Genomic DNA, 16,891 nt, shown 5'->3' on the forward strand with positions numbered 1-16,891 from the left:
TGGACATGCACCTTTGAAAACACTGGCTAACCTAATTACATCCCATGTCAACTGCAGCTCTACACAAGAGGCTGATATGTCTAAATCTTCTTAATATGGAACAGATCCTACCGGGACACAGAGCAGCAGTGAAGGTTACAGCGCACCCCTTTATATTTAAAACCCCTCTAATACTTTCTGCCCTTGCCACTGGCTTTTCTACCAGTCAAGAAGTGAGTTTAGCCCTTTGATGTTTAATATAAGGACTGTATAAAAAGGTTAAAATACACTTAACATAGGGTTATCTTTATATCAAGTGTTTTCAAAACTGTAGACTCAGCTGAAAAAATGGCTTCAAGTATGCATGACCTCCTTACCTTAGGAGGTAGACAAAATAATGTAAACAAGTGATATCACTTCATTATAATGAAATAATCAGCTAAACTGGTGCCCCACAAAGCTTTCAGAGCACACCTATGACAGCACACAACACAGCAATAATTGCAGTAGCGCTATTTCATTTTGTCCAAGAAAACAGGCCGCCAAACATATAACAGATATAATGCCGAAACAAAACAGCAAAGACAAACCAGGAGACACTGGATGCAATGAGCTGTCTGTAGTTTCATTTTTGTCATTCTCTGCTTCAAATAATTCACAATATACTCTACAAAACAATATTGCAAATCCTCCAGTGGCTCATAAAACTCAATTAAAAAGACCCTGTAAAGTTTCAGTCAAGAGAATAAAAGTGAAAAAACTATGTTCTCGAGGCATGGCAGAACTCACCTTCTCAATTTTGTCCAGCCATTCCTTATTCTGGGCCAACTCAGCCATGAAGGCCTGGTGCTTCAGCCATTTCTTATGAAGCTTCTGGGTCTCGTCTCGGCTGCTGTCCCTCGCCATCAGCATCTTCTCACACACCCAGTCCCCAAGCTGGGCAACAGGGGCAGAGAGAGGTGAGAGAGAGAGACAGAAATAGGTCAGTATTGATTGGATACTCATACAGTAAATAATAAACTGATTCTCATTTTATAAATCTGTATTCACTAAAACACTGCCGCTCACACTGGTGCTTGCTGAAATTGTGTCAAGTTCATAGGAGGAACATGTTTTCTTGCATATTCACATATCTGCCTTTTAATTAGCTTCTGTAATATGGAAAAGCTAAATAAATACCATATAGAGTGTTTGTAGATAAACCTACAGTGAGAAATACAAGGTCAAACCCACAGACATGAATATTTAATGACGCACAGCAGGCACATGTAGGCTGACACACGTGTACCAACAAGCATGGCGGCAGGAATTCACATGTACACACAACACAACAGATCACTGTCCACACATCAACACACACCCACACAGTACACAACCATCACATACTCCAGTCTCTATCAAAGAGTTAAATATGCACATTTTGCACTGACTGTGTCTGTGTGAGACAATACACAGTAAAAACACCTCACTCCTGCGCTGACGGCTTCACCATCATATTCAGGTCAGCATCAGAACCCTCATCTCTCCGTCATCAGCATCCTCGCACCTCCATGCAACATTTCCAACTGCTCCTCCGTCCCTCTCTCTAACCAAACCAAATAGTAAAGTGAATATCCCCGATTACCGGCAGCGTTTAACAGGAACAGCCAACGAGATTGTGGCAGCTGCAGGCAGCCGCTGGTATCCGCATCTTCGCTGGTCTGCCGACACACACATGCAAAGACGCTCTTCACCGCGGAGCCAGATGGAGGGAGAGAATGAGGACAGGAAGGAAAGGAAAGAGAAAAAGAGAGCCAGATAGAAAGAGGTGCCTTCTTTAGAGCCAAACACAGGACAGCGACACAAAAGGTGTGCTGAGAGAAAAATGCCAAGCAGGAGGGTAAATAACAACAACAATACTGGCTGAGGAGACAGACTGGAGACTTCAAACTGAGGCTGCGCTCCCCCCCTCTCTCTAGTTCTCCCTCTCTCTCTATTTGCTGTGTTACTGAGGATTTGCTGTGCGCTCAACCAGGAGAGAGAGGAGGGGCGGGGGCAGATCAGTGACGAGGGAGAGGGCAAGAATGAGGATGACTGAGAGAAGAAGTAGAAGAAGAAAAAGACGAAAAAAAGATCCTCCCAAAACAATAAAATGGCAGGCAGCCTAGCCGGTGCATGGGCGCCCCTCCCCTGCCTCACACCTCCACTGAGTGGGTGAGAGAGTGAGCGAGCAGGCAGCCTGGCTGGTTGGAGGAGAGATGGAGTGGAGAAGGGTGAGGAGGAGGAGAGGGAGGAGCAAATGACTGGGACTGGGATTTTTTGGGGGGCAGGGATGCAGGCAGCGCCCCCAGGCTCACCGGTCATGGCTAATGATGCTGAGCTGGAGGAGGTGGAGGGGGAGGTGGGCTTTAAACGGTGTCAAAGCAGGTAGATGGATGAGAATGAAGGAACAGAAAGACTGACATACAGAAGAGATTCTTTTTTTGCAGTGAAGCACACTGGTCTCCGCTAACAGCCAAGCTCACGACTCCTCTACAGCTGCTTTTGTTTCATCCTTCCCTCCTGCACTACACACACCAACCCCCTCTACCATCCCTCTCTCCCTCTCTGCAGCTGCACTCTCTGTCTCCAGCTAGCTTGACGCTGCTGCAGTGGTAAAGCAGAGAGAAAAGAGAGAGAGAAACAGTAATGATTCGGATGGATGAAAAGAAAAAGAGGAGGTGTGATAGTGGAAAAAGAGAGTCGGGTAGAAGAGGATAGGACAGCGGAGTGATTTATCCTGAATGATGCATTTGTAGTTTGATAGATCTATTGCTCCTCTTTCCATCAAAGGACCTGAGCAGGATTTCTGTCCGACGCCCCCTCTTTCACTTTGTCACCTCTTCCTGGAGCTATCACACACAATCACACGCTGTACAGACGGGTAAGGACATGCCGGCTAACATGAGTAAACACGCCTCACACATTCACACACATACATGAAGACACAAACAAGAGTGTGTGCACACTCATACTCATAAAGATTGTGCAAACACGTGTGCATGAATACACACACCGACAGGTCCCATGACTGCAGAGGTCATGGAGGGTCATTGCCTGATGCCCCCCTTGAGACTGTAAATGAATTGAATGAGGGTGACGGAGGAGGAGAGAGGGAGTGTGTGAGTGTGTGTTTAGGGAGGGAGGTGGGGAGGCGCTGGAGAATGAATGACATTGAATGAGGGAGGGGAGGGGTAAATAGAGTTGGTCTGACGTATTAGGGGGGGGGAAGGCGACATGAAAGAAGAGGCAGAGAAGACAATGAACGAGAGAAGAGGAGGATTCATGGCGTCATCACCACATCATCAGACTTCACAGCTTTGGGTGAAATAAGACGGACAGACTGATTTCTGACATTTTGTCCTTTGATTAATAAATAAAAAGAAATGATTTATTAATATTTAAAGCAATTATTACTTCCATAACCGTTGAAAATATTCTTTTAATAAATGAAGTAGCCCTTTTTGAACATTATTTAGCAAGTGGAACAGACTGGTTTTGTTTTCATATGTTTTAAACAAGACTAAAAATGTAATGACATATGGAGGAAGTCCAACCTTAGCTGCTTACTTTAAACAATCTTCATTTCCAGTCTTTTATAGCAGGGGGAAGTTTGTGTTTATACTAAAAATATAATTCCTTTAGAGTATGTAAGTGATATGAGGTATTCTTGCATGGCACATGTAGTCTAGTGATTGTTAATAGCTTACAGACCATTTTCTCAACTTTACTAAAAGTTTTAACATACAAATGATGTAATTAAGTGATATATAGAAGACAAAGCTTAAAGGTCTAATCTTGAAGATTTTAGATGCGTTCTCTTTGGTGTCATCTTTGGCGATAAGCAGTAATTCCGGGAGGACACTTGCCGATTTAACCAGATGTTTACAGTTAGCTCCCTTAGTAACGGTTGTAACTCTTGATTTTCCTGGCTGACGGTCGCTTTCCTTTTCAGACGTTTGCTTCATCTGAGCGTCGAGTTTGTTTCTTCTTCTTTGGATTTTCACTTCTTGTTGAAGTTGTATCTGTAGTCATCCATCTTTTCTTTGTTTGTTCAGCCATAGTAGATTACTGTTTACTCAAAACACTTGCAGAGACCAGAAAAGCAGCTGCTTAGCTCCGCCTACCCTCTCTGGCAGACCAACCACTGCTGGCTGATGAAAAACGCATCACTAACTGGGCTCTGCTTGTAATTTTTTTCCGCGAATGTCGCCACAGACACCCAGTACATAATAATACTATGTACTGCAAATGCAAAGGCTTTCATCAGTGGGCCATAGGCTCAATCACCATTTTGTTACCTCATCTGGCGATAGATAGTGACTTAACAGACATTTATTTAAATGAAAATCTTCGAGATTATACCTTTAAAGAAGGATTCTTAAATCCTGAGAAAATATTGATTTGTCTCATTAATCCATCCTTTCTGACCTGACAGGACAAAATCACAAGACCAGCAAAAAACACACGCACGCACGCACACACGCACGCACGCACGCAGCCTAATGCAGCCTTTGGGGAAACACATCTTGTCCGGAAACAGACCAGGAGGTGAATCCAGGTAAAAAGCTGCAGAATTAGCTTTAGTATGAGTTCACCGCTTTTATATCCTTTAGTGCTGAAGATTGAGTTGTTGGTAAAAAAGAAAGAAATGAGTTAAGGAGAGATTAAATTAAAATAATTACATGTTTCATATATTTTTGAAGTCCTGTATTGTTGAAGCAACAAGCAAAGCCATACATTCAATCGCAAAGCTGCGTAATGATTAATTTAAGTTACAAACAATATACTTCAAAGCTCATGTGACTGTTTACAGGTCTCTTTTTACTACTAATGTATTTGGCAAATAAGTAAACCACATTCAAATATTAAAGTCACTTAAGAAAAATTAACAAAAATACAAGAATAAGATGCAACAAACAAACTCTGCTGTTATTTGAGAACGTTTTAGCTGTAATAGTTCCTCACACCTTGTTTTATTTTTGTAGGGTGAGGGAAGTATTTATTAAAGAGCAGCTCCATCTAGGGAGAGCATTACATATACTGCAACTAGGGTGTACCTTAAAACATAAGTCTGTACCCAAAATAAGGCAAACCCTGTTAGTGCAACATAAACACAGACAACTTTCTTTTCAACGTTAGTTTAGTTTGATTTTAGCAACATGTCTATCTACAGTTGTTTTGATCTTTTTGTCTTGATACAGCACAAAGCAGCAGTGTAGGTTGCTCCGAATTAAAGTGTGTCATAAATCTACCCACAAAGGCCAAAGGAAATAGACTTTAGATGTGGTCATTCTGAGTACAACAAAAATATCTGAGGCTCAGTATGAATGTGTTGTCAAGCAGCAGTGAGGAAGCCAAAGGATGCAGCCTTTACTGAAGAGAACACACCCTGGCAGCTGAGAGCTCAGGTTCCTACAGACTGACGCAGTGTCACTCGCCCACTGTAGGCCACTCACTCACTCAAACACACACACACACACACACACACACACACACACACACACACACACACACACGCGCAAACGCACACACAAACACACACGCAAACGCACACACACGCACATTCAGGGGAAGACTCCTCATGCATACTGTATTTCTCCAGACAAGGCATACCACACAGGAACAGACAGATACTGTATATGGATGACACACACACACACACACACACACACTCATGTACAGTACACAGTGAGATACACTCTTCCTCCTCTGAATTAGTGATGAGAAGCTGTGCTACTGAATTATTCAGTAGAGCCAAAGAGAGAAAGTTGCTGAAACTAAACAAGGTTTTGGCCCAGAAAGAAGCTCATGACTCTGCATGGTGAGAGAGCAAACTGCGGGATCGGGCAGAGGTGAACTGTGTGCAACACAACTAAACATGCATGAGGTTTAGATCATGTCAGCAATATCTTTACATAAAAAAATAATTCCTTGATGACCCTCAAAACGCTGACATGTTTTGTTATCTGTACTTATTGCCTACAGGTTTTTCACAGCACTTCTGAAAGATCACACAAACACGTCAGAAAATTATGGCACTGATGTAACTACACTGAATTATGAATGTACAGTCAGATGTACAGGTGAAGATGGTCCGCTTAAAAGCACTAATAACTAAGTCTAGTTATTCCATGACAAATGCCTTTATGAACATGGCAAGATGGCTAAAACTTCCCATTTACATCCAAGTTTTCGATCTTAGGCTGGAAAACCTTTTTTTTTCTTTTATCAGCAACAAAAGGGAATAACAAGAGGTCAAAGGAGTGTGCATTGAGTGGTACAGATTCCATGATTCGTGGGTGATGGTGTACTACAAAGTGAAAAATCTTAAGCCAAAATGTGAAGCTGACTTTTATAACAAAAAGGAAAGAAGAGAATACCATCCTCTTCATTTTCTCCTTGAAAAGACTCTTGAACTCACTCACATCAGACTTTACTAAGTCCCTTAAGTCTGTGAAGGTTCTCAGTCAGTGATTCTAAGCTTAATCCAAAGGGCTACTGGACTTGGTTGAAGTTCTTGAAGACGTTTCACCTCTCATCCGAAAGGCCTCTTCAGTTCTAAACTGACTGGTGGACGGAGCTCGAAATATAAGCCTCAGTAGGTCATTAGTATGCTAAGAGTATGTTTAGCTTAGTGTTGTTGGCCTCCTACCTCATGACAGTCTTGAAGAAACCTCTGAAGCTCCCACTGGTCGTTCAGTTTGTCCAGCCACTGTTGGGCCAGTTCTCTGTTCTGGTTTCCCCTGAGAGAGTGAAGGACAGGCCAGATTCAGTTTCATGTTAACTAACAATTCAAAACATCACAACATATTCAGATAAATATATCTGACTTTGTTTATCTATACTCTTTCTTTAACAGTCAATGAGATTTCTGAAAAATAAATCTTATTTTCTGACCTTCTTCTGTTTCGGACAGAAATGATCTACATAAAACAATCTTTAAATGTAATTGATGGAGGACTAATAATGATTTTTGTAGATAATAACAAACAAGTGACCATTTGTGCCTGTATTGAAACAGTTAATGAACATGAGTGAAATGATTTATTACACACCAGAATGTAATACATTAAAATAATGATGTTGCACTGTGCTAATTTATTTGCCCCCATGGGAGAGAAATAAATGTCCAATGAGTTAAATTATGTAAATTAAATCTAAGCCCATATGGTTCTTCACTTTGCTATTGTTGGACACATACACATGCAAAATCCCCCACCCCCACCCAACACACACTTACACCACCACCACCTCAGCTATCACTCAGATTTCATGGTCAGGTGTCAGTTTGGGTCTAAACAGACAGAGCTCTGTTTTCTGCTTTTTGTTACATTTAAACTTAGGAGTCCCTCTGTTTCCAGTTCTTTAGCTCTTATTGTTCTTTTTATTATTGCTGCATTGTGTCTGAACAGCTGCAGGGAGCTTTAAAATCAGCTCAACGTACAGCCAGCACAAAGTGCGGTGTGGCAGTTGGTACTCTCTGAACAGAGCCAAAACCAACATGAACTGTGGACATCGAGGACAAAATTCCTCTAAAATGGAGATATCAAAAATTAAAGAGGAAAAAAAATGACTGAGGGGTTTTACAGGAAAGCAACTACTGCAAAGAGTCTATTTGTGTCTTCTTTTTTCCCCCTCAATCTGTGCCAGAGACTCGACCTCGAAGACATAACTATTACTTCTGCTCCTTTTCCATACAGCAAGACAAAAAATGTTTCAAAGAGCAAGACAGTCGACACCTGCGACTTTTCTTTGATATGCTTAGATATATTGATCTATTGTTACATTCTGTTTCAACTAAAATATATTACATTGATGGAAAGTGTTTATTCTTTAGGTTTTTAGTTCTGACATGCCACATGATCACACCAAGTGAATTTTACTTTTTGAATTGATTTGCTGTCCTACAATCTTGACTTTAGTCTCAATTTAGTCTCAGTTTTAATTCAAGATTTACTTTATAACTCTGCATCTACTTTTTGTTTTTGTGTCTGTGGTACCTGTTGGCGAGGGTGTCGATGCGTTCCCTGATGCGTTCTGAGTAGATGTTACTCTGGCTGATCAGACTCTCTCCAGCCTCAATCACAGCTTTGATCCTGTGCAGGTTCAGCTCCATGGTGGTGGTGAAGTCCTTGTGCTTCTTTATAGCGGCTTCGACTGTTTCCACTGTGGTGGGCAGCTCCACGTGAGCGAGGGCTGACTCCTAGAAGATGAAGAGGGGAAGAGAAGTGTGCTTATCTGTTTCAAGAACAAAAGATTTAAATTGAAAGTCAAAAGCCCATAAAACACAGAAATGTATCAAAACAGCAAATAATAGATGAAAGATATTCATGAGTGTGAGTATTTTCACAATTGTCTGTCATTAAAGAGACTTTAAGTCTGATTCATTTGGTTTAAGAACAAAATATTTAAACAAAACTAAAAATATCATTACAAATGTATTTGCCCTCTAGATACAGAGAAATAAACTAAATTGAAGCAGAACAACAGGAAGAGGTAGACAGAGATCAATGGCCTGGAACGTCTTTGATACTTATTAAAGAAGAAATGCTGCTACCCCCCAGGCTCATAAGGAGAGTAGGTTTCTGGTAAAGATCTATTATCAAACAGAGAGAGACATTCTGGCCAACACACAGGCATACACAGCCACATCCACACACACACACACGCACACACGCACACGCACACACACACACACACACACACACACACACACACACAGAAGTCAAGGGCATCTCTGCCTGTGACATTTCAGATAAGAAAAACAAACCGCTGTGCATGTGATTCTGAGAGTAAATACAGCAATGCAGACTGCAGACCTCAGTCTGATGGTTGGTTTGTACTTCATGACACAGGCTGGTCTGTGGAACTGGAAATGTACTTAAATCTTTATATGGCGAGGGAAATAAGACACTTTGATATATGATCAAAGAAAAGATAACATCATAATTCAGCAAAGGAAAATCTACTTAAAATGTGTCCTAATCTGCTGCTTTACACAAAATCCATGCTCTCTGTAATTTCTGTATTCTGTATTAATAGCTGATTAAATTACCCATCCCCTACTTTTAACTTAAAAATGAGACTGGATATTGCTGCACTATTAAGGCCAAAACTTTGTTGTCAAAATAACTGTCTTTTGTTAATGTCATATTATCCCACTTCTACAGCTGCCTTGTTTAATCCAGTTGAGATCCAATCTTTGTAAACCAAAGTTTCGTTGGGATCATTAACAGAATGGAGCAACAAATAACCAAGTATTTATACAAGTGTCTTTAAATACATTATAACACTTAATATTAACACACAAACATACAACCTACATAGCAGGCTTTCAAAGGTTCCTCCTCCTACACCTCATCATGAAGCCACAATGTACATCTAAAGTTACTGGGATGCTGCTGCCTGAACAGCCTCTGCTCTAATATCACATAACACAGAGACACTCTCCACAAAGACACTTGCTGACACACACACACACACACACACGCACACACACACACACACACTCTATCTCCCCCTGTCTTCTTTTCTCTGTGTCTCGCTCTCTCTCTATCTCAGAGCTGACTTTGGCAGGGCTAAGCTGACCACACCCCTGCTCTACTGCAGCAAGAAATTAACGTTTGGCCTCTTCGTTCATGACGACAGCAGGTTATTTAGGTGATGAGATCCAGCTTCACTGGCAATGTACTTAATATCACATTCCATCTTAATGTATTTAATGTGTCAATGTATTTTAAGGGCTTTGAGGAAAATCAATATAGAGTAAAGATGTGAGTGTTTACTACTGGTCCACCTTAAAGCAATATTTGTGTTTCTCCCACATTTTGCAGCACTATTACATACTATATGTATATCGTTATGTCTGGCGAAACAGGTGAGTTCTTGACGTTTAGCAGATATTGGCGATGTCAACACATTATTACAAACATAGCCAGGAACAAACTCAGGACATGTAAATTCATGAAGAACAGAAAGACTGTAAAACTGAAATTGAATCTTAAAGTAATGCAAATATATCTGGAAAAGTTTAAACGGCTGCCCAACTTCCTGCTCAGTCTTGGTTTGTCTCACCTGGTTGTTGAGGAAGGACTCGGCCTGTTTAACATCTCGCAGGAACAGATGGAAAATGTGAGCTTGGACCAGAACCTCTCTCCTGCTCTCCCACATCTCCAGCAGTTTGTTCCAGCCAACATCAAGCTTCTGGAGCCACTGCTGCAGGGCGGCCTGAGGGAGAGGAGCCTCCTCGGACTCCAGCAGCTCGTTCATGGCCTGCAGGCGCTCATAGTCCTCTTCATACCTGCATTGAAAAAAACACAATGAACCTTTAATTATTCTCTGAAAAAGCTGATGTTTTTAGGAGATTTCAGGAAGATATGTTAATGATCCTTCAGTTACCCACCGTCCGATTTCTTCTTTTAGGGCAGCATGTTTGTTGATGAGTTTCTCAGCTTCCTCCAGGTCATTGGGCAGCTGGTCGGAGGCAGCAGACGTCTGCGTCTGGACCAACCAGGTGAGGAAAGAGTCCAGGTCCTGACAGGATGGGGAAAAGGAAAATGGTTTACAAAAACGATATATAAATAACATTTTTAGTGATTATGCCTCTTAAACCCATGATCACCTTACATTTTTTATTATTCATTATTTAATGATCGTGATTTCTTTTTTGCTAGGTAACATTTAAGGCAGATCAAGTATAGGTTAATGGGTACATGTGAATAAAATGTTCCTGTTCCTTTAATTAAATACTGTATGAAATTACTTGATAGATTTCTCCCTGATCTATAAACTAGTCAGATGTACCTGTATGAAGCTCTGCAGCCTGCTAGCCACCATCAGCGAGTCCTCGCAGCCCTGCAGAGTGCGCTTCAGCTCCTCCCACTCCACACTGATGCCATCAAACGGAACAAGAACCTCCATAGCCCGACCTGAGTGGGCAGTGGCCAGATGCTCCGCCTCTTCCTACATCCAGGTAGGTAAGTTAATAAGTAGAGGTAATGATATTGTGAATACCATGGTTGAAACCTTTGATAATAACTTCCTTTCACATCACTCCCTACCTGTAAATGTAATAGTTTGGGCTCCAGAACGGACAGAGCTCCCTCCATTGTGGAGAGGCGTCTCTGCAGAGCCATGACTCCTCCCAGGTCGCTGCCCATGTACTGAGTGGCGTCGATGGCTTTTCTCTTGTCCTGAATCTGGGACTTGATCTCAGCACACTCCAGCAGGTAGTTCTGCAGGCGTAACATCGAGTCCAGCTGATCTTTCTTCTGCTCGACAAGCTCCACAATGCTGTTCCACCTGGTAAGATGTGAGAGACAGGATAGTCGTACTGAAGTGTAGTTTGAAAAGGATGAAGAGAGAGTTGAGTGTAGTTCTGTCTTTATGTCAAAATGCAAAACATGCTGCAGACGTGGACAGCGGCAGATTTAATCCAAATCAAATTATGTATCAACTGAAAAGTATCACAGTTCTGATAATGATCTGCTTCACCTGCTTGCTTTATGCTTACTATTAAAAGGCATTATGACCTGAAATGACCTCCTTTGATTCATTGGAGGCAGTTATTTCTGTTTGCTCTCTGCTTGTGGTTTAAGCCCAGGCCTCGTCTGCTTACCGTATCGTCATACAATATGTTCTCCTGATTCTGCTCCAGACCAGCATGTCTCAATACACATCCATTCAGCCAAGAATCACACACTAACATGCATAGATGCCCCCCCCCCACACACACACACACAATTCCTTGTGACTGTAATGAGGTAATGGCAGAGTCACTGTGAGGCAGACAGAGCGCTCAGCAGGCAGGCAGGAAAACAGCTCGGTGATACTGACCTCAGAGCTGAAGAAGTTGTCTTATAGGTGGTGGTGGTGATTATATTTTTGTGTATGTGTGTGTGGAGGTTGCAGCATAATAAAAATAAATAAATGCCCTCCTAATACCGTAAAAGATACTACATAAGAAATCAGTTTGAAAGGTAGAAAATGTGTTGAAAGTTAAAGGATAATAAAAAGTCCAAGCTGTCCAATATAGCAAATCAGTAGAATATAAATTATGACTGTGCTTTATGAAATTATTTAACTACATTCAAATATTTGTAATCTTTTCATAACTAGACGAATGTATTCGGTTTCCCCTAGTGACTCTTTGTAGCTAATAAAAACAGTTTAAGGGAATTACATCAAAAACCCAATCCCGTACACATGGTCTGTATCTAAAGACCGCAAAGATATTATGTAGTTCAGATCTTAAAACTGCAACTTGAATTTTAATCAATCAAACCAGAGAATGTGATAATTAGAGCGAGGTGTTTATTTTCTATGTTTGTTCTTATTTTTGCTCTTGGCTGGCCACGTCCTAACTGAGGCAGCCAGCACAGATGGTCACCCTGAGACTGACTCTATGTGCCAAGGTCACAAGACTCATGAACACCCGGCCATCAAGGACTCTGCTGCCAGACGTAATAGTGGTCAGTGAATATGAGTGAGACACATATCAGAAGGCCGACCTGGCCGGAAATTAGCAAAAATTAACATGTCGGCCAAACAGAAATATCTCTTCCTTGTGAATCTCTCTTTCCTCCCGCCTACTCCTCCCTCGTCCCAGGAGCAAATAGGACAGATATCTCATAAATGAATGCACTGTTTATCTACTTATGTCCACAGGCTGCACATTTACAGTACATTAAGGGGCCAGTTCGCCAATTTTCAACCTCAGTCCAATCATGCTATTATGGGGAGCTCATGCCATTGTGGTAGGAAAAAAAAATGACATTTGCTCTGTGCCTTTGGAGGATGCTATCCGCTTTTCCAATGAGCCCTGGAAAACCTCCGCCAGACTACGAAGATGACGCGTTTTACGTAGTCTTGCGGAGGCCAGGGAGCTAGCTTAACTACGCTTCCTCAATCTAGACTCCCGCCTCCGATGTCATGTCTCGTTCAAAATCATCAGGTTTGAAATGTAGACTGCAGACCTGAAGATTTTTTAGACGATCCACCCAAATATTCTTGTTGTATTTCGGATTCTGTACCGCTCTGAGCCATTGCCTGCAGCGATTAATATCCTTGACTGGAAAACGGTAGTATTCATTCCAGCGTCTCTCGCTGGGCTGTTCCTTTCAGAGGGAGGGGCGCAATGCACACTGGGTGTTGTAGGAATATAGAATAGGCGAAACCACGAGCTCTTTGTACAACTTTCTCCACACCTATGCCGGCAATTTCAAATATTATTGCTTCTATCGATTACAGAGAACACCAGCTTTGACTGACAGCGGCTTTTTCCAGGGGAGAATTTCTCCTTTAACAACATTAATGAAATCAACATCACAAATTTGATATATTTAAATACGTTTGAAAGACGAGAAAACCTGATTAAAATTTTCCTACAGCATATCCTCCAAACTCTTTTAGTGTTTAAGTGCCCTGCTTATCAACACATTGCAACAGCAATATCTACGCAGTGTACAGTCGCACACTGGAACACCAATATGACACCGTAGTTTAGTTCAGTGTTAAAGTATAAAGGTGGAGTAACGGCAGAGTTTTGTTACAGCGCTGTTGCGGAATCTCTGTGGAAAAAAGGCTGATTAAATCAACTTTTTTGATTAAAATTAGGGCAACTATCATTTTCTTTAAACTGTTCAATATTTTTAATCTATTTTATTTTAATTTACTTGATAACTAGTTATCTTCCCCTGGATGGTGTTGTAAAACAAATTCTGATGCATTTCTGTGCTTCGGGCTGACTACTGTGAACTGCCTGTGTTTGAAAGGTAAACTTACATCACTGAGTAGGTCTTTTAGCAGGAATATCATTAGTAATGGTGATAGTTGTAGATTAGTATTACAAGTAATGCAATTTAATAGTAGAAGTACAACTGAAAGAAGCATTCCTGTGTTTTGTACAGTTGTAATTGTTTTTGTCAGTAGTAGCACAAGTGGTTATAGGAATAATGGAATTGGTGCTTGGAGCAGTGGTTGTTGTTGTAGCTGTTGTTGCTTTTGAGTCAAGTGTGTTTCATTACCTAGAGTTTAGGTGGTCCTGACATCCTCTGACCTCTGTAGAAGAAGGATGACCTCCATCAAGGAGCTGCTGAACTATCTGGTTAACGTCCAGGATCCTTCCCATTAGGCTGTTCATCTCCTGGTCCAGGCTCTCAAACCTAAAACAAAGATCAATGAGGGATACAGTGGGTTAAGAGTTTTTGGAATAGGCCAAAATCTATGAGGTCTTTGATTTAAACCTAAGACAGAAACTATTGTCCCATTTTCAACATCTAGCCCCACTCCCTTTTCCTCACCTATGAGCCACCACCTCCACGTCCTCCAGTCTCTCTGGGATCTCCATCTTGTCCAGCCACTGCTCCTTCTCATCAATCCACAGCTCGCAGGCATTAACCTCACTGAACATGCGGTAAACGGCAAGGGCGTCATGAAGCCACTGCTGTCTGAGCACTGCCACCTCAATCACCTCGGTATAAAGCTGCTCCACCTCTCCCATACGCACCTGTGACTCCTGCAGGAAGGAGAGGAGAGAAGACAGAAAGACATGCATCGAGGGAAGAAGGGAAGCAAGGACATAGAGGGGTAAAACAATAAGATATATACAAAAAAAGTAAAATATGCTTTCCCTGCTTCTGCTACTCACCTCCTGTTCACGGTATCGCAGAGGCAGCGCCACCATGTGTTTGCGGAGTGCCACTACATGCACGCGATGTTTGTCGATGGCCTCGCTGACCCCTCTGTGTTTCTTCAGCAGCGACTGCGTGGAATACTCATCATGTCCGAAATCTTCACTGGAAACCAGGCGGTAAGCATCCTGCAGCCAGGCCACCAGGTCGTCTGTCTCAGTGGAGAATTGAAAAAAGTTTAGTGCCTCCTGCAGGTGGCCAAGACGCTGCGCAGCCTGGTCCTCCAGCCTCTTCCACTCGCTCTTGACCTCCATGATGCGCTCCTGGATCCCTGCCGTGCCAAAGCTCTTCTCACTTAGGATCTGCTTTCCTCGCTTCATGGTGTTCTGGAAAAGTAGGGCAGAATGGAAGGAGAACAGCATTATCATCTCTCTCTGTATGCAGTAATGTGGAACACTAGCCAACACTTTAACATTAATGTCCAATAATAATGATTTTTTCCCCCAAAATTAAATATTAACAAGTTTTGAATAATAAATGTGCTTTTTTACCCAAACTAAAAAACAGTCAGATTATCTTAGTGAAACTATACTGAAAGGGTAGTTTGTAACAGGCAGACAAAAACACCATCACACATACACACACCTGCAGCAGTGACCGGTGAGCGAGCAGTTCCCCAGCCAGAGTCTTATGTTTTTGTAGTAACCTCAACACACTGCTCAGGTCCTTTCCATAACCCTGAGCTCCCAGAATGGAGCTCTTCTCCCTGATCCAAGCCTCTGACTCCTCCAGCTCCTAACAGGAGAACAAACAGATAACAGAAAAAATATTTGAAGAAAATAACCCTTATCTAGTTCTGAAAATATTTTCCTCATCCTGTTGACCCGTCCTACCTGAAAGAAGGCCCACAGTTGTCTCGACTCTTCAAGTTCAGCGCGTCTTTTAGCTGCCAGTTGTTTCAGCTCCTCCAGACAGGAAGAGACATGGTTCACACGATTACATATCACCTGTGGGTCACACGGTTGGTAGCCTGGGAGACAACACAATAAGTTGACTATAATAGAACATAGAATAGAAACAGCAATTCATTCATTACAGTAGTGTACTCTGAGCTTGACTAGCTCAAAAACATAAGGAAAGAACATGTAAATGAGTGTTTTGAGCAGATCACCTTACAAAGATCAAGTTCCAAAAATCAATCTCCCTGTTGTTTCCAGGTCGAGAACATCTTCATTTGACTTCATGTATTCAAAACTGTATCAATGCTTCCTCTTTGTTTCATTAAGTCAATGACAACAGGCACTGGGGGAAACACTGTGGCCACTTCAGTACAATCCAAATGACTTTTAAATTTAACTCAAGTGTATGACCATGCAAACCAAAGCAAAACATCTGAGAGAGTTCAATTACTCTCAGAACACAGTCTCAACAGATTTCAATTTTACATGATGTGTTTAACAAAGGTTCAATTGAAATATTCTTGAGGTGTTGTTGACAGAGCTATTGTAAGAGGATTCATTTGTGTATACCCTCTATAGTGGTAAATTTGAGTGCAGCGGTGTTGAGCGTCTCGACCCTCTCAGCCTGTACTGCTATGTCAGCTTCCTGCAAGCTGTGTTTCTGCAGCAGGTCGTCCACCTCCAGAAGATGCTTCCCAAAGTCCTTCGACAGCAGCTGGACCTGAGAGAAAAAAGGAGATGAGGGGATGAGACAGTGAAAAGGGTGGTGGGATGAAAAGGTACATCTGTAATATCAGAGTACAAAAGTTCTTCTATTCCCTCATTCTATCTCTCTTTCCTCCTACTGTTTATTTTGGAGTCGTGTCTCTCTTGTTTTCTCTCTTTCACAAACTCTCCAGTACCTGTGTGTCCTCCATCCAGTCGATCATATAGACCATGTCCTGAAAAGTCTTCTGCAGGGCCAGGTTCTTCTCCAGTCGGGTCCTTCTCCCAGCCACCAGCTCCTTCAGCAGGCTCCACTGGCCCAGGATGTTCTCCTTTCGTGCCAAGATACGTCGTATGTCGTAGTATCCTTCAGACTCCATCTCTGCGCCAAGTTCCACAACCACGCCAATTCGCTCTTCATATGACGCTATGTCTGCCTCGATGGCCTCATGTTTCTTCATTGCTGCCTCGACTGCTGGTAGGTCATAACCAAAATTGTCCTTTGGGTAGAGAGAAGAAAAGAGTAAAAAAGACATTTCCAGACAAGACATGATAGGAGGAGTGAGAGAGCTTAAAGTGTAATCTAATGAAGAATAA

General features: G+C 42.0%; 1 protein-coding gene across 1 annotated transcript in view; it reads right to left on the reverse strand.

Annotated features, from left to right (window-relative positions):
- The window catches only part of LOC138597520 (spectrin beta chain, non-erythrocytic 4), a 65,824-nt gene that overhangs the window by 29,856 nt on the left and 19,077 nt on the right, over positions 1–16,891 (reverse strand). The window contains exons 12-25 of the mRNA XM_069669129.1: positions 16,492–16,794; positions 16,160–16,310; positions 15,524–15,660; positions 15,276–15,425; positions 14,648–15,016; positions 14,301–14,515; positions 14,025–14,162; positions 11,061–11,301; positions 10,804–10,962; positions 10,403–10,533; positions 10,075–10,300; positions 8,001–8,203; positions 6,653–6,743; positions 769–915 (exon numbers count right to left, since the gene is read on the reverse strand). Coding sequence (XP_069525230.1) covers positions 769–915; positions 6,653–6,743; positions 8,001–8,203; positions 10,075–10,300; positions 10,403–10,533; positions 10,804–10,962; positions 11,061–11,301; positions 14,025–14,162; positions 14,301–14,515; positions 14,648–15,016; positions 15,276–15,425; positions 15,524–15,660; positions 16,160–16,310; positions 16,492–16,794 — 2,661 coding nt within the window. The remainder of the gene's footprint in view (positions 1–768; positions 916–6,652; positions 6,744–8,000; positions 8,204–10,074; positions 10,301–10,402; positions 10,534–10,803; positions 10,963–11,060; positions 11,302–14,024; positions 14,163–14,300; positions 14,516–14,647; positions 15,017–15,275; positions 15,426–15,523; positions 15,661–16,159; positions 16,311–16,491; positions 16,795–16,891) is intronic.

The sequence above is a fragment of the Semicossyphus pulcher genome, unplaced genomic scaffold (assembly GCF_022749685.1).
Source record: "Semicossyphus pulcher isolate SPU_LCO1_2020_fin unplaced genomic scaffold, fSemPul1.0.p SCAF_19, whole genome shotgun sequence".
Classification (NCBI taxonomy): Eukaryota; Metazoa; Chordata; class Actinopteri; order Labriformes; family Labridae; genus Semicossyphus; species Semicossyphus pulcher.